Genomic DNA, 24,136 nt, shown 5'->3' on the forward strand with positions numbered 1-24,136 from the left:
GGGGTCGGCCCTGTGCCTGTTCTGACAGCTTGCCAGGCAGCTTCCCCTGCCACTCCCATTCATTGGCTATTACATTCTGAAAATGTCCTCAGTCATGGATGTTCCCACATGTAGGAAAAATAAGGTCATCAATATTAAGATTGAGAGATGAGAATGGACAGGTGAGTAAGAATGAAAAGCTCCAGTGATTGTGTGAGGCTAGGGAAGATTGGATTTCACTATTGAGTTTATTTACCTCAAGAGTGCTTTTTATAAAGCTCCTGATTGTTGCTTTAAGAAATTCAGGTGAAATAGCCCTAGTGACACACTGATCAGCAAAACCAAGGCAGTGAGGAGGGCTGGGGCAAATTTAGAGTGGCTACCTGTCCTGGTTTGTCTATGGGGGTGGGGATCTCACAGGGAGGGGCTTTCAGGACGAAAGCCTGGGCATGAATTGGTCATCCTAGCACATATCATGTCTTTGCATGTGTGATATTTTATATAGAAAGATGTCCTGCTATAATGAATGTTCAGAGCTTTCTTTGGACTTGGTAGCATTTAGCCAGCAAATAGTGAGAGCCTCTTTTCTATTTAGATTTTGTTGCATAATATATGAACTCTGACTCTCCAGTTGGACGTAGGGTCAATCAATTCTTAGTTGTATTCTGAGCTAGCTCTTGCAAATAGGCCTTCCTCAGTGTTTCCTTTCTCAGCATTATTAGGAGTAGTCTTTAAAAGCTGGGAATGTCCTTAGTAGATCCTTTGAGTGGTACAATTCATGAAGCTTGAGCCCCTTTTATAGACTTCAAGTTTTAGAAGATCTTAAATGAATTAGAATTAAATTAAATTAGAAGCTCTTAAATGAAAATTACAAGGTTCTTTCTAAAAGTTATAAAGAATTAGAGACAGTTTGGAAGCAATTTCAAGAGTTGTTTGATTAGAGAGTGGCCAAGGATATAAATAAAGGTGCATAGCTCTGAAATCTTACTTCTAATGTTGTGTTTGTGAATTGTCAGTGGAATAGAAGCACTTAACGCCTGAGGTTGGTGGGATGGTTTCTTCCCCAAATGATGTCTGTGTATCCTCATATTAATAACATAGGAATAATAAGGCTTTTATTTGGGTAGATGAGACTGACGTTTTGTAATTCCTAGAAATTATTTCAACTCTATGGGACTCTGCCCTGGGGAACCCCCTCCAACTCCCACTTTTAACTTTTTGCTTGATTCTGGAAACTCCATTCAGGAAAAATAGTCCTGATCAATCAGAAACACTCAGGAATGTCCTTAGCCAGAGTCCTCAGGGCAAACTGCGAGGAACATCGATCATTCACCCTTCTTCATCAGGTCTTAAAGCCAAACTTTTGGGTCTGTGTCTACAAAGATTGGATCTGTATGGCTATATTTATATTTGTATTTTAAGCTCCAAATGTATCACTTATAGTTTCATCCTTACCTCTTACTGTATTTTGTAATATTGTTTGTCCAGCATCCTAATGTTTTGTCATTTACTCATATCCAATCAGGTTTTTCTGCAAAAAAATCCAGAGTTGCTCTTGATTCTGCACTTTCTTTGACATCACTTATGCAATCTATAAGCATAAGCGTATCCTATTGTCTTTCCTTAAAAATACTCTGATTCTGATCACTGATCACCATCTCGCCTACTGTCACTGGGGTCCGATTCCCCATAGGCTCCTACCTGAGCTACAGCAGCAGCTTCCTGATTGGTCTTCTCACATCAACTCTTCTGTTTCCCTTTAGTCTTCTCTCTTTCCTATATACTGGAGTGACCTCTTTTTTTTTTTTTTAAGATTTATTTTTATTTATTTGAAAGAGAGAGTTACAGAGAGAGAGGTCTTCCATCCACTGGTTCACTCCCCAGATGGCCACAATGGCCAGAGCTGCGCTGATCCGGAGCCAGGAGCCAGGATCTTCTTCTGGGTCTCCCACGCCAGTTCAGGGGCCCAAGGACTTGGGCCATCTTCTGCTGCTTTCCCAGGCCACAGCAGAGAGCTAGATTGGGAGAGTAGCAGCGCGGACTAGAACTGGTGCCCATATGGGATGCTGGTGCTTCAGGCCAGGGCTTTAACCTGCTGGGCCACAGCACCAACCTCCAGAGTGACCTTCTCAGAGTTAGATCACGTTGTTTCTCTGTCTAAAATTTTCTAAGAGTCTCCCAGAATATTTAGAATAACATCCCAAATCCTTTCAGTAATCAACAGAGCCCTCTGTATCTGTCCAGCTGCCCCTGTGCCTCTCACCGTGCTTACTCCCAGTTTCTGCAGTCACTGCAGAGCCTTTGTTTTCTTCGTGCACAGAAAACGTGGTCCCACTTCAGTGCAGTTTCCACTTCAGCACCGTGGTCCTCGCCATGTGCTCTTCCTGAGGTTTTCTCACCCAAGGTCTTGGCATTGCTGATTCTTCATTATCCAGATCTCAGCTTAAATGTCTCCAATAAGCATTCTGTAGAAAGTATCCTACTGTTTCCTAATAACCTCACCAATTCTTAAGCTTCTTGAATTATCCTGCTTTATTTTATCCACAGCGTTTCACATCTGAATTTCTTGTTTATTTGTTCTGTACATCTCCCATCATACTATATGACAGCAGAGAATTTGCTTTATTTACTGCACCTAGAATAGTTGCTCATCCAATTATAATCAAATTAACACCTACAAATTTTGTTTTTGCTATGAGAATAACATGAGAGTATAGCTTTTTATATTACATAACTGTATGAGGATACTTGACAAAATTCATGGAAAAATAAAATAAAATTTATTTTGGCACACATATTGTTTTAATCCATGGATAGTCTTTTTATAATTGCATTTCCATGAACTTTCTGAAGATCCTTCATATGTATGAATTTATTTTTTTCTCACTAAAATAAACGTATCTTTTAATTCCATTTCCTACAAACTTTTAGAAGCACCCTCATATATTATTGTCAGAGTGGTGAGTTAGACAGTTTTAAAGAGTTTTCCAAATAATTTTCAGTTGACATAATTTAAGTACAGGAAATTTTTGTGTATTTTAAGAGCAGCTGTAGGTTCATAATAACACTGAGAAAAAATTACAGATTTCCTCTGTACCCCTACTCCCCCCTCCTATGCATGCCCAGACTCCTCCACTGTCAACATCCCACACTGGGGAGGTATATTTATTATAACTGATGAACTTACATTGACCTGTTACTATCCTCCAAAGTCTGTCGTTTACGTTAGGGTTCACTCATGGTGTTGTACGATTTCATGGATTTTTCAAGTGCGTAATGACATGTTTCTAGATTATAGTATCATTCAGAATAGTTTCATTGGCCTAAAATACTCTGTTCTCTGCCTCTACATCCCTTTCTCCCCCAGACTCTAGCAGTCCTTGAATTTTTTGGCTTAATAGCTCTTTTCTTTTAGTACTGAATAATAGCCCGTGGTGTTGATATTACCACAATTTACTTAGCCATTCACCTACTCAAGGACATCGTGGTTGCTTCCAAATTTTGAGAATTATGGCTAAAGCTGGTGTAAACATCCGTGTGTGGGTTTTGGTGTCAACATATTTTTAGCCCTTTTGGGCAAATACCAAGGAACACAATTGCTGGATCATATGGTGAGATTACGTTTAGTGTTTTGAAAAACTACTGTCTTCCATGTTACTTCTAATAGGCCTATGCAGTGGCTGTACTATTTTGCATTCCTACCAGCAATGAATACCACTTCTTGTTGCTCCAAATCCTAATAAGCATTTGGCATCCTCAGTGTTTTTGGAGTTTGGCCATTCTAACAGGTGTGTAGCAGTATCTCATCATTGTTTTAATTTGCAATTTCCTAATGACATATGACATTGGATAGCTTTTCATATGCTTATTTGCTATTTGCATATCTTTGGTGAGTAATCTGTTTAGGTCTTTTGTCCCTTTTTAAAATTGGGTTGCTGGTTTTCTTATTGTTGAACTCTGAGAGTTCTTTGTATATTTTGAATAATAGTTCTTTACTGGACTTGTATTTTGCAGTTATTTTCTTTCATTCAGTGGCTTCTTGTTCTGTTGTCAGTGTCTTTTGTGGTACAGAAATTTTTATTTAAAAAAAAAAAGATTTATTTATTTTACTTATTTAAAAGACAGAGTTTCAGAGAGAGAGGGAGAAATAGAGAAAATTCCTCTATCTGCTGGTTCACTACTCAAATGGCCACAGCTGCCAGGGCTGAACCAGGCCGAAACAAGGAGCCTGGAACTCCCACATAGGTTTCAGGGGTCCAATTACCTGGGCCATCTGCCTTACTTTTGTCAGGCTCAGTAGCAGGAAGTGAGATTGGAAAAGGAGCATCTGGGACTCAAACTGGCACTCATGTGGGTTGCTGACGTCACGGTCAGCATCTTAACCCACTGTGCCTTAATGCCAGCCCCAGAAATTTTTGATTTTAATTAAGTCCAGTAAATAAATTTTATTTTTAGTAGGTCATGTCTTTGATGTTGTACCTAAAGAGTCATCAGCATATACCAATATCATCCAGATTTTCTTCTATGTTATCTTTAGGAGTTTTATAGCTTTTGAGTTTTGCATTTGTTTCTATGATCTGTTTCATTTAATTTTTATGAAAGTTATAAGTTCTAGTTTTTTTTTTTTTTGTTCTGCACATGGATACCCCATTTGTTGGAGAGACTATCTTTACTCCATTGTATTGCCTTTGCATTTTTGTCAAAAGATCACTTGATTTTACTTGTATGAATTTATTTTTGGACTTTCTGTTCTGTTCCATTGACGCATTTGACTGTTCTTTCACTAGTACCACCTATCTTAATTGTGTGGCTTTGTAGTAAGTCTTTTATTTTATTTTATTTTTTTGACAGGCAGAGTGGACAGTGAGAGAGAGACAGAGAGAAAGGTCTTCCTTTGCCGTTGGTTCACCCTCCAATGGCCGCTGCGGCTGGCGCGCTGTGGCCGGTGCACCGCGCTGATCCGAAGCCAGGAGCCAGGTGCTTCTGTTAGTCTCCCATGGGGTACTGGGCCATCCTCCACTGCACTCCCTGGCCACAGCAGAGAGCTGGCCTGGAAGAGGGGCAACCGGGACAGACGCCGGCGCCCCGACTGGACTGGAACGCGGTGTGCCGGCGCCGCATGCTGAGGATTAGCCTAGTGAGCCATGGCGCTGGCTGTAGTAAGTCTTCAAGTCAGGTAGTGTTAATTCTTCAGCTTTATTATTCTCTTTCAGTACTGTGTTGACTATTCTGAGACTGCTGCCTTTCCATATGAAGTTTAGAACTAATTTGTCGATGACATCAGAAAACTTGCTGGAAGTTTGATTTGTATTGTGTTGAATTTATAGATCTAGTTGGGAAGAACTGACATCTTGATAATATTAAGCCCTCCTGTCCATGAAGATAGAATATATACTTATTACTGCTAATTTTGTTAATATATTTAGTTCTTCATTAATTCTTTCATCATAGTTTTATACTTTTTCTTTGTACTGACCTTGTACATATCTGAGAGGTCTTTAAAAGTTCATGGAAAATGTACATTCTGAAAATCTGCATGTATTTCAAAATTCTTTTGTGCAAAATAAATTTTTTAATTCAATTTTCCATGAACTTTTTGAAACACCTTTTATTATTAGATTTATACCTTGGATGTGCTCGTATAAATAATACTTGTTTTTCACTTGTTCGTTGCTGACACATTACAAGGTGATTTTCTTTTGTATATCAACCTTATATCCTACAGCTTCACCATAATTCCTTCTTAGTTACATAAAGTTTTTTAGTTTCATGGTTTTTTTTTTTTTTTGTCAATTTGTTTAGATTTTATGCATATACAATCATGGTTTCTGTGGGAGAAAAACAAATTTCATTTCTTTTTTGCAGTCTGTCTACCTTTGATTTTGTTTTGTTCTCTTACTAGATTAGCTAGGTCTTTTATGATGTTGGAAAGAAGTTATGAGAGGAAACATGCTCACCATGTTACTGATCTTTGCTTTTAGTTTATTACCATTAAATGTGGTGCTAGATGTAGGTTTTTAAAGATATTCTTTATTGTGTATTTGATTTTTTTAAAAATTGTTTTACTGTGAATGCTTGCATTTTATCATCTTTTTATTTTTTATAGTTTCATATGTTCTTTACCTCCCTTCCTTTTCCTGCCTCTGTTGTATTAGCTTTTTTTTACTACAGTGTATTTTTTAGTTTTATCTTATTAACTGGTTTTATTAGAGTAGGATTTCTTTTTTTTTTTTAATATTTGTTTTTATTTATTTGAAAGGCAGAGTTACACAGAGCAGGAGAGACAGAGAGAGAGAGAGTGGTCTTCCATCCACTGGTTCACTCCCCAGTTGGCCCCAGTGGCCAGACCTGCACTGATCCGAAGCCAGGAGCCTAGAGCTTCTTGTGGGTCTTCCACAAGGGTGCAGGGGCCCAAGGATGTGGGCCATCCTCTACTGCCTTCCCAGGCCATAGCAGTGAGCTGGATCAGAAATGGAGCAGCCGGTACTTGAACTGGTGCCCATATGGGATGCTGGCACTGCAGGAGGTGGCTTTACCTGCTACACCACAGCGCTGACCCCTGGAGTAGGATTTCTTAACCTCAGCACATTTGGTCTGGATAATTCTTTGTGGGGCTATCTTATGCACTGCATCATGTTTCGATCTTTTGATTTCCTTATACATTAGATTCCAGTAGCAACCCAATCCCTGCCAGTGAACATCCGTGGAAATGTCCCCAGACAAGTGTACAAATGATCCTTGGGGAGTGAGGGAAAGGTAGCAAAATGAAATCTGATTGAGACCCACACCTCTCACAATGTACTTATCACAATGTACCTTTCTTAAAATCAGAGAGTCTTAACATAGTATACTTATATTTCCTTTATTCTTTCTTTTGTGCTGTTTCCATGGATCTTACTTTTCTGTATGTTATAAACCTCATAATATATTACTTTTTCTTTAGTTAGTTCTATTTCAATGATTTATTTTTATTTATTTCATTCCTTGGGGCAAATCCAAATTCCTTAAAATAGTATTTTTCTTTTGCCTTAAGAACTTCATGTAACAATTTTTACAGTATAATATATTGAGTAGAAATCCATTCTGCTTTTCCCTGAACAGATTATTTCATTTTGCTTTGGAAAGGGATTTTTGCCAACATCGTGTTCTAGATTGGTAGTTATTTTTCTAGTATTTTACATAGTCACCCGGTTGTCTTCTGAGCTGTATGATTCCTGATGAGAAGTCTGCTGTCATTCTAATTATTGCCCTCTTTGTTTAATGTGTCCCCCTTTCTGCTATCTTTTAAGATATTCTCTGTATCACTGATTTTCAGAAGTTTGATTGTGTTGTACATTATTTTGGTCTTATTTTTTCCCCAGATTTTTTTGAGCTTCTTGGACCCCTTGGCTTATAGTTTTCAACAAACTTGACTGTTTTCAGTCATTGTTTCTTAAAATTTCATTGTTATTCTCCCTCCCATGGGACCTAATTTATGTTTATGTTAAAGTGCTTAATATTTTCCTGTAGATCACTGATGCTCTTTCATTTTTTGTGGTTTTTATTTTGGATAGGTTTTGTATCTGTGTGTTCTAGCTCACTGATCTTTTCTTGTGCAGTGTCTAAATTGCTGTTAGCCTCTTGAAAATGTGAACATGTGATTTTTTGCACCCTTTTAAATACTGTTAGATTTTGCTGTGATCGTTATATTTCTTTGAGTCTTGGCTTTAAGCTTTGTGAGGTGAGTCTAGAGGGACTTTTTTTTTTTTTAAGACTTATTTATTTATTTGAAAGGCAGAATTATAGAGAGGCAGAGGCAGAGAGAGAGAGGTCTTCCATCCATTGGTTCACTCCAAATGGCCACAATAGCTGGGGCTGGGGCGATCCAAAGCCAGGATCCAGGAGCTTCTTCTGGGTCTCCCACGCTGGTTCAGGGGCTCAGGAACTTGGGCCATCTTCTACTGCTTTCCCAGGCCATAGCAGAGAGCTGGATCAGCAGTAGAGCAGCTGGGACTTGAACCAATCCCCATATAGGATACTGGCACTGCAGACAGCAGCTTTACCTGTTCTGCCATATTACTGGCCCCTAGAGCAACTTTTTTTTTTTTTTTTTAAGATTTATTTTATTTATTTGAAAGACAGAGTTATAGAGAGAGGTAGAGACAGAGAGAGGGGTCTTCCATCTGCTGATTCACTCCCAAGATGATCACAATGGCTGGAGCTACACCAGTCTGAAGCCAGGAACCAGGAGCTTCTTCTGGGACTCCCACGTGGGTGCAGGAGTCCAAGGACTTGGGCCATCTTCCAGTGCCTTCCCAGGCCATAGCAGAGAGCTGGATCAGAAGAGGAAGAGCCAGGGCTAGAACCGGCACCCATACTGGTTGCTGGCCAGGGCTTTAACCTGCTGTGCCACAGCGCTGGCCCCCTAAAGCAACGTTTAATCTAGGACTAATTTAGCATTACTGCTAAGAATGTTTTTTTGTTTTTCTTTTTAAGAATTTCCTACTAGGTCTTAATAAGGGCATTCTGGCTCTTGTAACACAGTGTTTCTGGCTCTGTGCTGAGATTTATTTAGCCTGTTATGTTCTGAGTCAAGTTCAGTTTATGAGGAATTTTCACTCATACATGCATACTTCAATCCCTAGCCAAAGATTTGAGGGAACCGTTCTGCATATCTCTGCTTTCTCTTTTTGCATCTTCTTCTGTCTCATTATTCTTTACAGATCTGGCTCCCATGGCCTTCCTAAACTCCATTCTCTACCATCTAAATGCAGCAAGAATGAAACTAAGGTTCTAACTTACCCCTCTCCTCCCATAGCTTTGAGACTATTGTCAGGGCAATTGGAGGGCCTCATCTATTTTGTTTCTCCTGTCCTTGAGAAGATATCTTTGTTTGCTTTCCAGTTCCACAGACCTGTGGTTCATATTTCTGGTTGTTTTTTTTTTGGTGATTGATTATTGCAGGAAAGTAAGTCTTGTCACTATTACTCCATAATATCTGGAACTGGAGGTACTTCAGTTGGCATTTTGCATTTCTTTTCTTTTTTTTTTTTTAAGATTGATTTTTTATTTATTTGAAAGAGCTACAGAGAAAGGTAGAGACAGAGAGAAAGATCTTCTATCTGATGGTTCACTCCCCAGATGGACGCAACGGCTGGAGCTGCACCTATATGAAGCCAGGAGCCAGGAGCTTCTTCCGGGTCTCCCACGTAGAGCAGGGGCCCAAGGACTTGGGCCATCTTCTACTGCTTTCCCAGGCCACAGCAGAGAGCTGGATCGGAAGAGGAGCAGCTGGGACTCGATCCGGCACCCAAGTGGGATGCCAGCGCTTCAGGCCAGGGCTTTAACCTGCTGTGCCACAGTGCCGGCCCTGCATTTCTTTTCTATGTATAGAGGTATAATTGTAGGTTCTTATGTTGATATATATGGGGTCTGTTGGCCTTAACCTTCTCATTTATTATTTTCTTTCTTGTAAGAGGCCCATGTTGCCTATATAAGAAATCATACATTGCTGGGGAATAGTCCTATTTAACTCTCTTCTGTGTAATATAAGAGGCAATGTTCCAAGCAGAGGTGATATGAATTTTTCCTGATGTGTTGCATTAAGTTTTTTTTTTTTTTTACACCCAGAAACCTTTTATTTAAGGTATACAAACTTCATGCATTTCATAAATACAACTTTAGGAACATAGTGAGACTTCCCACCCTACCCGCTCTTCCATCTGCAATTCCACCCTTCTTCCTCCTCCCTCTCCTAGTGTCATTCTTTTTTTTTTTTTTTTAACTAAGATCTATTTTCAGTTACCTTTATACATGTAAGATTAACTCTGTACTAAGTAAAGTGTTTGACAAATAGTATGGTATTTGTCCCTTTTGGACTGGCTCATTTCACTAAATATAATGTTTTCTAGATTCATCCATTTTGTTGCAAATGACAGGATTTCATTTTTTAACCGCCATGTAGTATTCCATGGTGTACATATCCCATAATTTCTTTATCCAGTCTTCAGTTGATGGGCATTTGGGTTGATTTCATGTCTTAGCTATTGTGAATTGAGCTGCAATAAACATGGGGGTAGAGGCAACCCTTTCATATGCTGATTTCATTTCCTTGGGATAATTCCCAGTAGTGGGATGGCTGGGTCATATGGTAGGTCTATATTCAGATTTCTGAGGTATCTCCAAACTGTCTTCCATAGTTTCTGTACCAGCGTAGATTCCCACCAACAGTGGGTTAGGGTACCTTTTTCCCCACGTCCTTGTCAGCATTTGTTGTTTGTTGATATCTATATGAAACCCATGCTGGCTGTGTGTCTTGATTGTGTTGAGGAATGTTCCTTCTACACCCAATTTGCTTAGAGTTTTCATCGTGAAAGGGTGTTGTATTTTGTCAAAAGCTTTCTCATCTATTGAGATAATCATATGGTTTTTGTACTTCAGTTTGTTAATGTGATGTATCACATTGATTGATTTATGAATGTTGAAGCATCCCTGCATACCAGGGATAAATCCCACTTGATCTGGGTGAATGAGCTTTCTGGTTTGTTGTTGGATTCAGTTTGCTTGATTATTGAATATCTTTGCATCCAAATTCATCAGGGAAATTGGTCTGTAGTTCTCTCTGTTGTATCTTTTTGAGGTTTAGGAATTAAGGTGATGCTGGCTTCATGGAGGAATTTGGAAGGATTTCCTCCCTTTCATTTCTTTTGAATACCTTGAGAAGAATTGGAGTTAGTTCTTTGAGTGTCTGGTAGAATTCAGAAGTGAATCCATCTAGTCCTGGGTTTTTCTTTGTTGGGAGGGTCTTTATTACTGATTCGGTTTCCATCTTGTTTATTGATCTATTTAGGTTTTCTATGTTTTCATGGCTCAATTTAGGTAGGTTGTATGTGTCTAGAAATCAGTTTCTTCTAGGTTTCCTGGTTTGTTGGCATACAGCTCATTGTAGTAATTTCTGATTTTTTTTTATTTTTGTGGTATCTATTGTTATATTTCCTTTTTTATCTCTATTGATTTGGGTCTTTACTTTTATCTTTTTTTTTTTTTTTTGGTTAGTTGGGCCAGTGATGTGTCAATTTTGTTTAATTTTCCAAAAAACCAGCTCTTCATTCTGCTTATCTTTTGTATTTTTTGCTTTAATTTCGTTTATTTATTCTCTGATTTTAATTTCTTTTCTCCTACTAATTTTGGGTTTGTTTTGCTGTTGTTTTTCTAGGTCCTTGAGATGCATTGATAGCTTATTTATTTGGTGCCTTTCCAATTTCTTGATGTAGACTCCAATTGCTGTAAACTTTTGTCTTAACACTGCTTTTGCTGTATCCCATAAGTTTTGATATGTTCCAGGAATTTTTTAATTTCTCTTTTGAATTATTCTATGACCCATTGTTTTCAGGAGCATGTTGTTCAGTCTCCATGTGTTTGCATATGTTCTAGAGATTCTTGATTTGTTGATTTCCAGCTTCAATCCTTTGTGATCAGAGAAGATGCATGGTATGATTTTTATTTTTTTGAATTTGCTGGGACTTGGATTATGGCCTACCATGTAGTCTATCCTAGAGAAAGTTTCATGCATTGGTGAGAAGAATGTGTATTCTGCAACTGTAGGATTAAAAGTTCTGTAGGTATCTGTTAGGTCCATTTGGTCTATAGTGTCGATTAACTCTGTTATTTCCTTGCTAACTTTCTATCTGAGTGATTTGTCCATTGCTGAAAGTTGGGTACTGAAATCACCCATTACTATTGTATCAGAATCTATGTTTCCCTTTAGATCCACTAACATTTCTTTTAAATAGCCAGGTACCCTGTAATTGGGTGCATATATGTCTTATTATAGTCACATCTTCCTGTTGAATTGATCCCTTAATCATTACAAAGTGCCCTTCTTTGTCTCTTGTTTTTGTGTTAAAGTCTATTTTGTTTTTGTCTTAAAGTCTATTTTGTCTGATAACGAGGTGGTTACACTAGCTCTTTTTTGGTTTCTGTTAGCATGGAGTGTCTTTTTCCATCCTTTTTCTTTAAGTCTGCATATATTTTTGTTGATGAGATGTATTTCTTGTAGATAGCAAATAGATTGGTCTTGTTTTATAGTACATATAGCCAGTCTATATCTTTTAGCTGGATAGTTGAGGCTATTTACATTCAGGGTGACTATTGATAAGTAATGACTTGGCCCTGTCATTTTCCCATAAATATCCCTATTGTTTTCTTTGGATTTTCTTTGTATTTTTACTGGAAGATTTTCTGCCTTCACCTTCTTTCATAGTGATGACCGTGTTTCTGTGTTTCTGTGTGTAGCACATCCTTATGCATGTTTTGTAAGGCTGGACAAATAGTGACAAATTTGTTCAATTTCTGTTTGTTATGAAATGTCTTTATTTCACCTTCATTCATAAATGAAAGCTTTGCAGGGTACAGTATTCTGGGTTGACAGTTTTTTTTCTCTTTAGACTTGGAATATATCTTGCCATTCTCTTCTAGTCTGTAGGGTTTGTCTAATTGGAGATCCTCTGAAAGTAATCTGACATTTCTCTCATGCACATTTTAGAATCTTTTCTTTATGCTTTACTGTAGAGTGTTTGACTAAAATGTGTTGTGATGAGGACCTTTTCTGGTCATGTCTGTTAGGAGTTCTATGTGCTTCCTGTACTTGGACATCCCATTCTTTCTCCAAATGAAGGAAGTTTTCTGTAATTATTTCACTAAAAATACCTTTTAATCCATTCTCTCTTTCCATGCCTTCAGGAACTCCTAAGACCCATATGTTGGGATGTTTGATAGTATCCCATAAATTTCCAACACTTTTTTTACTTTTCTAATTTCTTCTTCTTCTTTTTTTAATCTTACTGTAAAATTTCCAGAGATTTGTCTTCTAACTTGGATATTCTTTCTTCTGCCTCACTGAGTCTGTGAAGGCCTTCCACAGCATTTTTTATTTGTTTTATTGAATTCTTCCTTTCTAATATTTTATTTTGACTTCTCCTTAAAATCTCAATTTCATTGGAAAAATTTTCATTCATGTAATGTATGGATTTTGTTAATTCGTGGATTTGCTTCTGATTACTTCTAAGTAACCCTATGATTGATTTTTTGAATTCTGTTTTCGGCATTTCTTCAAGCTGTTCATCTTCACATGCTAGTATTAAAGTGTTGTTGTTTTCCTTTGGTGGTGTCATGTTGTCTTCTTTATTCTTGTTTCTTGAATTTCTGTGTTTCTTTTTAGGCATTTGTGGGGATACTTCTTGTATCCCTCCCCCCTCCCCATGATGGCTTTTATCTTTGGACTACACCTCTGTGGCTTAGTGGAGCGTCTGCTCTTTCAGTGAATACTCAGAGATGGGTATTGGGTGTGGCCAGGGAGCTCTGTTCAGTGCTCCAGGATGAAGGCACAGCCAAGTCGGGTGTGGTCCATCTGCTTTTTTTTTTTTTTCTTCAAAGGGGAGTGTTTGATCAGTTCTGTTGGTGTAGTCTCAAGCTCATCTCCTTTCCTCTAAGGAGACCAGTGCCTGAGCTGTAGCCCCAGTGGGTGCAGTATTTATCCACACTGCCATGAGAAGCACACAAAGCATCTATTCAGTCCTCAGAGCATGGATCCTACAGCAGTGACCGTCACCAGGCAATCAAGGAGCTCTGAATGTGTGGAGCCACCCACAGTGACTAAACCATACCCTGCACCTTCCCACAAAGCCACAGTGTTTTGATAGCCCCAGTACACAAGGCTCCCACAGTCACGAGCTCCCAACCCCCTGTTAGTTCTCCCAGCCAGATTCAGGAGTCTCCTCTCAGCTGATTTCTGGGCACACAGACAAAAGCTGGCACAGCTGTTACATGTGTCCAAAATGGTGCCCACCCTCTATCAGCCAGTTACAGAATGCTGGTGCCGGGTGGTCTGGGAAACAAACATGACCCCCCTTTTTTTCCCCTCTAGGTTGGCAGGTACACTGTCCCCCACAGGGCTCCAAGGTGGACTCCTGTCAGGCTCTCCCTGCAACTTTATCGCCAGTGGCTTGGGCTGCTGCAGTCTGGTGTCATCTCACTCTGCAAAGCTGGTGCTGAGGCTCTCGGGTGCCAGGGTCTTGAATTGTGCACATCAGCACCCTCCATGCAGATCCACAGTGTCCCTCCAATTTGTGTGGAGTTTCCTCTGCAGTTTTCTCTGTAATTCTTCACTGAGACTGCAGTCTCTCCACTTTTTTTCTAACTATCTTCTCTTGGGCTAGAGCAGCAACCTCCCTCCCTATTCCACCATCTTCACATTAGTTCTTAGAATACAAAACAACTTGGTCGTTGATTTTCTCCCACTGCTTGTGGTTTTAAGAGTACTCTTCAACTGTTGAATTCGCCACCTCCTCCATTCTTGGGTCATGAATCCATAGGCTTGAATTCTCTTCTGAGAGCCAGCCTTACAGCATGCTGAGTTGGTTGGTTTGTTGCCTGGAAAATTGTTAGGGCAAAACTGATACTTTGATTACAGAGAGAAAGACAGATTTTCAGATGGAAGATGTTCAACTCTGAAAAATGGAAAAGAATGCTGGCATGTTCTGAAGACAGCGAGAAGTAGATATGTCATGGGAAAGAGAAAGAAGCTCCATCTGTAAATGGTAGACTATGCAGTGTGTGGCATCATGAGACCCACACATAAGTAATGTTGACCACTATCCTATTTGTTGAGGAAAGTTCTGATTGACACTTGTCTTGGAATAATTATTAGTAGCATCCCTTTCCCATTTGAATGAGTCCCCATCCCCATCCTACTTAAAATGAATGGCTTCCAGAATACAAGATAAGTATTAATTCCTTGGTCATTGTCATTCCTTGAATGGTGAATTTTGTGTTTACTTTGTGTCGTATTTCAATAGCATATAGTGTATACTTACTTATAAATGTGGGTTTCAGATTTTTTTGTATTTTTCCCACAGATGATCTCAATGCCACCCACCAACACTGTGTTTTGGCTGGTTCACAACCTCGGTTTAGTTCCACCCACCGAGTGGCAGAGGTAAGTGTAAATAAAAATGTGATTCACACTTAATTAGATGTGACAGAAGTGGTTGACTGAGCAATTTATCATAGAGCTTTGGAAGAGTATTTGATAGGAAAATTGCTTCCATCTCACTTGACTTGGGTCTCTATTTACTGCCTTTTTTTTTTTTTTTTTTTTTTTTAAGCTCTGGGTTGTATTGGATAGTTTTTGTAAAAGTGTGTTCACAGCATGAGATAAGTATATTTTACTTTTCGGGCTTATGTTTCTTGGAGAAGGTAAATGCTGTTGGCAGGTGTTGCTAGTTAGAGGTTTTCTTAGGGGGCTAGAACTGTTAAGGTCAAGGACAAGAGATGGAAAGAGGAAATGGGGTGGATTTGTGTGCATGTGCATGTGTTCACTGTGGCTGGGTTTGGATAGTTGAGAATTTACAGTACCCTCACTTTTTTGGTCGGGCTTCTGGGCAATGTGAATGTAAATTAAGGAGAAAGTACAGTGGTGCCAAGGAATGTCTGAGCCCTCCGGTTGTATTCACAACCCAGACTTTCTGGCTAAATCTGCCATCACTCACAGCAACTGATGGTCAGTTGATTGGACTAGTTTCGAATGCAAAGTTAAGAGATAGGGGAAGCATGTGACGGGCACCTTAGGGTTCTGTGTGTTTAGTAAAGAAAGCTTCCAGGGGAGTAGTCATGAATGAAATTTCAGGTTGACTTCTTACCCAAGCTTTTTATCCGGGCTTGGCTTTGTAACACCTTTTCAGGGACCTGCAAAGGGACAGATGTGGGAGAGTGGAGCAACCTTAGAAAGTGGCAGGGAAGCACAAGCTCAGGGACTTGTCAGTCTTGAGACTGTGAGTCCAGGAGGCAGCGTCATGTCTTTCGGCCATTAAGTAGCTTTCCTAGTGGACTGACCATGCTGCTTTGGGGCAGACGGGGCAGGTGTTTACACCAAGTTGCCAGCAAGCCCATCGAGCATTGCTTTCCTCCTTTCTCCTCTTTCCCATTCTCTTACTCATTAAATACCTGAGTGCCCATTGTGTGTACAGCACTGCTGGCCAGGGAGATGGAGTCGTCAGTGTCACTATTATGTCCACTACCTCTACTGAACCCACATTTTAGCAGGAGAAAGAAATGGTAAATAACCACAAAATACTTATCTTAGAGACCTAAAAGTCAGTCGGTTAGGAAGGAAGGAAGCATTTATAGAGTATCTAGTACGTGTCTTACGTTGTACAAAAAGGCCCTGTTTCCCTTGTTACAGACATCTGTCTTTCTAGCTTTAACCCTCCCAGGAATCCAGTTCCTGTGAACTTAAAGGTGTGACTAATTAGATGTGTCCTTACATCTTTCCTAACCTAACCTGAGAGTGGGAACCAACTTATTAATGCTCTGTTTGGGAGGCTTTTACAAAGTGATGAACACAAAGTTTTGGGAGGGGTCAGCGCTGTGGTATAGAGGGTAAAGCCACCACTTGCAGTGCCGGCATCCCATGTGAGCGCAGGTTCGAGTCCCGGCTGCTCCACTTCCTATCCAGCTCTCTGCTATGGCCTGGGAGAGCAGTGGAAGATGACTCAAATGCTTGGGCCCCTTTACCTGTGTGGGAGAACCAGAAGAAGGGCTTGGCTCCTGGCTTCGGATTGGCCCAGCTCAGGCCATTGAGACCATTTGGAATTGGTGAACCAGTGGATGGAATACCCCTCCCCCTCAATCTGCCTCTGCCTCTGCCTCTGCCTCTCTGTAATTCTGCCTTTCCAATACATAAATAAATCTTTTAAAGAAACTTTGGGGGAAACATTTGATGGATATAGCAATTGTTTGTCATTCATACAGTGTTTTATGATGACTGAATGAGTTCACACACATCAGTCTTTTACAGTAGTGACTGATGTACAGTCACATGTTGGCCACTGCTACCATTATTGAATTACTACTACTGGTGCTCCTCCTGCTATTGTCTTTTCATTTCATTCTTTTTTTTTTTTTTGGACAGGCAGAGTGGACAGTGAGAAAGAGACAGAGAGAAAGGTCTTCCTTTGCCGTTGGTTCACCCTCCAATGGCCGCCACAGCCGGCGCACCGTGCTGATCCGATGGCAGGAGCCAGGTACTTATCCTGGTCTCCCACGGGGTGCAGAGCCCAAGCACTTGGGCCATCCTCCACTGCACTCCCTGGCCACAGCAGAGAGCTGGCCTGGAAGAGGGGCAACCGGGACAGAATCTGGCACCCCGACCGGGACTAGAACCCGGTGTGCCGGTGCCGCAAGTGTCTTTTCATTTCATTCTAATGAAAAACTACAAGGAGGTAGGGAGAGCTAAAGCTCTGTGTGTGAAAGGTTATTTGGTCCCTACTTACATGAAGGAATTTCAAAATGCTCATGGAAAAGTGGAATTAAAAGGTGTTTATTTTGGTGCAAAAATTTTTTTGAAGTTCATGTTTAGTTTTTTCATCTTATGCATTTTCCATTAACCTCAAGAATACTCTCTATGCATAGATTTCAGAGTTTCTTTTAATTCCACTTTTTTGTGAACTTTTTGAAATCCTCTCTTTCACTAGAATGTACATAATAAAGTAAGAGACATTCAACACTCAGTGGGTTTGATTATAAGAATTGCCATTCATTTAAAGTGCAAACTTTGAAGAACTTTCTGGTGTTGAAGGTATTCTTTTAGGCACATGTGAACAGGAATGGTTGATATATTTAGTGCCTTCAAGATGCTTACAATTAAGAATAGGTATAATGTAGAATAGAAAGTAGCACATGGTAGGGCCTGCATTGTGACCTAATGTATTAAGCTGCTGTCTGCATGACTGGCATCCGATACAAACTCTGGTTCGAGTTCCTGCTGCTCCAATTCCGATCCAGCGGTGGGAAAGCAGTGGAAGATGACCCAACTCCTTGGGCCCCTGCACCCAAGTGGGAGACCTGGATAAAGCTCCTGGCTCCTGGTTTTTGCCTGGCTCAGCCCCGGCTGTTGTGGCCATTTGGGGAATGAGTTGGCAGAAAAGCCTGACTCTTGCATGGAACTAGAATGTGAAGGATCCTGGTCATAAAATTGTGTGTTTGAACTTAAATTGTCAGGCAGTTGCAGGCTATTGATGATCCCTTATTGACATATTGGAAAAAACTTTAGGAAGATACAAATAATGAGGACATTGCTTGAACTTTTCAGAATATGAACTAAGGTAGTAGCAGCAAGAAAAAAAAAAGATTCCCATGAATAATATAGGAGACAAAGTCTGACAATGACTATGAGTTCCAAGTCTGTGTGATTCAGGGATAACATGGCTATTAGTAAGGACAGGGAGGGGAAGATAATAATTAGATCAGTTTTGAACAGGCTGAGTTGGAACTGCTGAGTATAGAGTTCCAGCAGACAAATGGGAATGTGGACTTAAAACTTGCAGGGGCTGGCGATGTGTCGCAGCAGGTTAACGCCCTGGCCTGAAGCTCTGACATCCTGTATGGCGCCAGTTCAAGACTCAGCTGCTCCACTTCCAATCCAGCTCTCTGCTGTGGCCTGAGAAAGCAGTAGAAGATGGCCCGAGTCCTTGAGCTCCTGCACCCATGTGGGAGACCTGGAAGAAGCTCCTGGCTTCTGGCTTTGGATCAGTGCAGCTATGACCATTGCAGCCAATTGGGGAGTGAACCAGCGGATGGAAGGCCTCTCTCTCTCTCTCTCTCTCTGCTTCTCCTCTCTCTCTGTGTAACTCTGACTTTCAATAAATAAATCTTTAAAAAAAAAATTTGCAAAAGAACAAGACACTGCTCATCTCTACCCCTTGCAGTAAATACACACACACACACAAAATCCCAAAGGAAGCCCTTTGGAGTGCAGCATTAGAAGCAACCCCTTAACCTTGTTTGCTTTTTTCCAGGTGGACCAGTTTCATACTGAGCAGCATTGCTTTCAAAAATATCCTGGAGCTTAGATTTCTCTGATTAGTCATGGCTGTCTTTGTGTCTTCTGATTTTTAGCCCAAATTTTGAGCATTCATTAATTTTAAAGAAAAAAAGAGGAATCATCTATAGTGATCCTGAGAGAGAACCTTTACACCAAATCTGTGATCGTCACGTTCTGTGTTTAAGCTACCTGATATTTTACTAATTAAATACATGTAATGTGAGTCATGTTCCTATAATGTAGATCAGCGGTCAGCAAACTCTGGCCTGCAGGCCAGGCCGTTTTTGTAAATGCATCACAGCCATACTCATTTGTTGACATTGGCTGCTTTGGAGCAACAACGGCAGAACTGAGTTGTTCACAACACAGACCCTACAGCCTGTGAAATATCTATTGTCTAGTCTTCTAAGAAGCATTTGCTGAGGGCCAGTGCTGTGGCACAGTGGGTAAAGCCTCCGCTTGTGACTCTGGCATCCCATATGTGAGCAGGTTCATCTCCCAGTTGTTCCACTTCCTATTCAGCTCCCTACTAATGGCCTGGGAAAGCAGTGGAAGATGGCCCCAGTGTTTGGGCCCCTGCACTCTCAGGTGGGAGACCTGGATGAAGCTTCTGGCTTCCATCTGGCCGTTACAGACATTTGAGGAGTGAACCAGATGGAAGATCTCTATGGCTCTCCCTTTTTCTCTGTATTTCTGACTTTCAAATGAATAATTTTTTTTTTTTTTTTAAAGGATAGCTTGCTGACTTCTGTTAGTAGATGATCCATGTAAACAGGCTTTAATTCACCTTAGGGGAGGACTTTGGTACAGTGGTTAAATTCCTGCTTGAGATTCCTGGATCCTATTTCAAAGTGGCCAGGATTGAGTCTCAGCTCTGCTTCTGATTCTAGATTCCTACTCATGTGTGTCCTGTGGGAGACAGAAAGTTATGGTTCAAGTACTAGGGTCCCTACCATCTATGTGAGAGCCCTGGATTAAGTTCCAGTCTTCTGGCTTTGGCCTGGCCTAGCTCTGGCTGTTGTAGACATTTGGGGAATAAGCCAGTGGATAGAAGATCTCTGTCTTTCTGCCTTTCAAATAAATTAATAGTTAATAAAAAATAAAAATCATCTTAAAATTGAAAGTAATCTAAGAAGTCACTATTTTAGGATAAATTTTTTATTTCTGCCCTAATATTCCACCAAAATAAATAATGAAAATATTTAGTACTAACAAAGTTACAGTGAAACTATACATTTACTTCTGGTAGTTTTTCTGAGGAGTTTACTTTTTAGAATACTATGTGGGAATTTGTATTAAGTACCATAAAATTCATGTTCATGGTCTCATAGCACTGTTTTCAGCAATTAAACCTGGGAAATAATTCAGTAAAACTTTATATGTAAATGTTTTTCTAACATGATCAGTAAAAAGATGGATAGAACTTTAGTGCCTTTATAGTATGTGATCACCTAATTAAATTGCTGACTTTAATTAGCAATCATTGGAAATGATAGTTTTAGATACTTATATACAAACAATGAAAAATATTGTACATGTTGTCATGTACATACTAATTACAACTGAGTAGGGACAGAGACTTACATACAGTAAAATATGTAAATGGTTTCAGGTGGTGGGATTATCTTTTTATCTTATTTATTTCATCTTAAATTATTGTTTACAAATAGGGGATTTTCTTCCCAACACTGAAACTGCACTATTGTTTCCCTCCATGAGGAAGGGAACACAAATTCATGCAACTCTATAACCCTTGCTTATTGTACAGACAGACTTTCTTTTCTACAGTGTTAATACTGCACATCTTATCTGTGCCAAGCAAAATGACTTGCTATTTTCTGTCTATTCACAATGTGTAGGAAACAGATTGTGTTAAGGAAATGATGTTCTGGAAGTCATTTTAGCTAATCAGAGAAGAAATCTATTCAGATGTTTTGGTTGCAGATGACTGGATTATGTCTGATGGCTCTTGACCTGTATTCGACTGTAGTTTTTTCTAGTTGTTATAGAATGTCCATGGGACTCAGCACAGAATATCATTCTTTGCATTTAAATTTTATGTGTAATTATTTATTGAATAAGTAGTTACTTAAATGTTTCAAAAGTTAAAAAAAAGTATGTAAGATTACTCAGTTGAAAGATCTGAACAGAAACACATCTACAAATAAGGTCGATCAAAGACCGGTAAGCACATGGAGAATATGAAACATTGTAAGTCATTAGGGAAATTCAAATAAAGCCATGAAACGATAACGCTTCATACCACCAGGAAGATGAGAATCAAGAAGATCGTTAGTAGGTATTGATGGGGGTGTGTAGAAAGTGGAGTCCTCATGCAGCATGGGGAAGCTGTCAGGCACTTCTTCAGAAGGTCACACCCGAGTCATTCTGTGACTCAGCAATTTCATGTGAACACTTGTACGTGAAGATTCAAAATACCTTGACTCATAAAAGTCAAAAAGTGGCAAGAACCCAATGGTTATTGCTTAATGAATGGATAAATAAAATGAGGCCTCTCCATATAGTGGAATATTATTTGTCAGCACAAGGGAATGATATACATACTACAACATCAGAAAACGTGCTAAGTGGAAGAAACCAGTCACAGAAGATCACCTATTTATTGTATGATTTCGTTTAAATATCCAGAATAACATATCTTTGGATATAGGAAGTGGATTAGTAGTTTTGTAGGCTTGGAAAGATTCATAGAAATGGGAGGAGATAACTACTGAATGTCTCAGAATTTCTTTTTGGCAGAGTAATATTATTCTAAAATTAATTGTAGTGGCAGTTGAACAACTATAAATGTACTAAAAGCCATTCAATTATATGATTTAAATGGTCGTGTCATATCACTTTATGATACACGAATTTTATCTCAATAAAATTATTACTAAAAAACATTTTAAAATCCAAAAACCGCACCAAACCTGCTTTATAGTTCTTTACATAAAAAAAAAAAAAAAAAACTTTGTACACCCAGAAAAAAATTTCATTTTTTTCTTTTTGGCTGCAAGTATGAATATACCATAGTTCGTATAACGGGTTCCCTACTGATGGGAAATTTCGGTTGTTTCCAATAATTAGCTATAGTAAGTGGCAGTGTATTTAATAACAATTTGCATCGGTTGCTCCATACCTGGGGAAGTAAAGGTGCGAGTAGGGTAACTTTCAGACTCAATATCATTTCAGAGGACGTAGCAGGGGTGCTGTGGGACAGACGTCAGCGGTAATTCACGTCTAGTCTTTGTTTTCTCTTTGCAGCAAATTGGAGCTGCCTGCCCTTACGCTCTCAGCACTCTGGGGTCTTCATATTAAAATATGCATGAGTCAAGTTTCTGTTTTTTGGCACAGAAACTTTTGTTCCTCCCAGGCTTGTTGATGTCACATTGTATAAAATGGCAGTTAATGTGCAAGGAATTTTTACGCCAGAGGATTAGCCTTCAAAGTTATTTCCATGGGCTTGGTTTAAATGAGAAATATTCAGACAAAAATATTTCAGGGGTCCATATCCCTCACTGTGTCTATAGGATATTTATAGCTTGCTCTTTTTTTTTTTTTTAATCATTCTAGGAATTCACTTGATTATCAAACCAAATGGAGCTTGCTTCTATCTGCATCCCCTTCTGACAAATGATCCTGCAAAGAAGGGCTTTCCCATTGGCCCTCTCTCTGTTTTGCACTCACAGACTCAGAGAGGGATGAGCTAGTTATCTGTGTCCCTGCTGACAGCCAGGTACTAAGGTGTGCCTTTGTTTGTGGCTCCAGGGCACAAGCCACAGATTCTTCATTGTTGGAAGACTCTACTCTGCCAAGGACTCCAATTCTCTAATATAGGCCATTTGTAGAAAAGGGAGATGAGCTTTTTTCCCTTGTGTTCATGCTTTTAATCCCCCCTGCCTCCATCATTGCTTTTTTTTTTTTAAAGATTTTTATTTATTTATATGACAGGTAGAGTTACAGACAGTGAGAGAGACAGAGAGAAAGATCTTCCTTCCGTTGGTTCACTCCCCAAACGGCCGCAACGGCTGGAGCTGCACCGATCCGCAGCCAGGATCCAGGAGCCTCCTCCAGGTTTCCCATGCAGGTGCAGGGCCCAAGCACTTGAGCCATCTTCCACTGCCTTCCCGGGCCACAGCAGAGAGCTGGACTGGAAGAGGAGCAACCGGGACCAGAACCCGGCACCCATATGGGATGCCGGTGCCGCAGGCGGAGGACTAACCTAGTGCGCCACAGTGCTGGTCCCCATCCATTGCTTTTCTATTTTGTGTGCTTTTCAGCCAGTTCTGTGTTCTGGTTACTTTCCTCTTCCATGATTAGGCCTCAGGGCACTCAAAATAAAGCCTGTGTCCTTGACTTGTTGGTTAGTTAGCCACCATCCAATAATTATCTTAAATTTTTATTTATTTATTTGAGAGTTACAGAGATAGAGGGAGAGACAGAGAGAGAGAGAGAGGTCTTCCATCCTCTGGTTCACACCTCAAATAACCACAACGGCTGGAAATGAGCTGATTCAAAGCCAGGAGCCAGTAGCTTCTTCCATGTCTCCCATGTGGGCACAGCGGTCCAGGCACTTGGGCCATCTTCTGCTACTTTCCCAGGCCATAAGCAGGGAGCTGGATTGGAAGTGGAGCAGCCAGGACACGAACTGGTGCCCATCTGGGATGCCGGTGCTGCAGGCGGATGCTTAGCCTACTATGCCACAGTGCTGGCCCCCCAATAATTATTTATTAAGTCTCATCTACATTTAGGACTTAATTCTAAAAGTTGTAGTTTATGGAGAAAATGAATATAAAAATAGGGCGAGAGCCTACTGTTTAGTTAAGCTGAGAGGCCCATGATAAAAGTCGGGGAGCTGAGTAGCCTCCGTGAGGCCAAGCTGGCGGCACAACATCCAGCGAGCAGACGGTGGCAGAATTCTTCAGTTAGCAGTGTGGCTGTGGGGATGGCTGGGGCATGCTCAGAAGGGCGACATGTGTGAGTATTCCCAAGAAGAGTGGCACATGCACATGGACCTTGCTCGTAACCTTGACTGATGGCTCTGTCTTGCAGTGCTCAATGGGAACCTTGGACTACATCTTACAACGCTGCCAGTTGGCTCTGCAGAATGTCCGTGATGATGTGGATGGCACTGCTGTCACTTTGAAGTCTTTCGAGCCTGCAGTTTTGAAACAAGGAGAAGAAATTCACAATGAGGTGAGGACTTTCAAGGACTTATGGGTGTTCTGAAAAATCTATTCTAGTTGTAAGTTAACAAATTCATCCACTGGTACAAGACATGAGACTGTTAGGTCC

At 40.2% G+C, this 24,136-nt stretch overlaps 1 protein-coding gene across 8 annotated transcripts in view; it reads left to right on the top strand.

Annotated features, from left to right (window-relative positions):
- The window catches only part of FTO (FTO alpha-ketoglutarate dependent dioxygenase), a 414,324-nt gene that overhangs the window by 159,167 nt on the left and 231,021 nt on the right, over positions 1 to 24,136 (top strand). For all 8 annotated transcript variants that reach the window (XM_070061822.1, XM_070061827.1, XM_051846617.2 and 5 more), the window contains 2 exon segments: positions 14,874 to 14,953; positions 23,894 to 24,037. In XM_070061822.1, coding sequence (XP_069917923.1) covers positions 14,874 to 14,953; positions 23,894 to 24,037 — 224 coding nt within the window.

The sequence above is a fragment of the Oryctolagus cuniculus genome, chromosome 18 (assembly GCF_964237555.1).
Source record: "Oryctolagus cuniculus chromosome 18, mOryCun1.1, whole genome shotgun sequence".
NCBI classification, from domain to species: Eukaryota; Metazoa; Chordata; class Mammalia; order Lagomorpha; family Leporidae; genus Oryctolagus; species Oryctolagus cuniculus.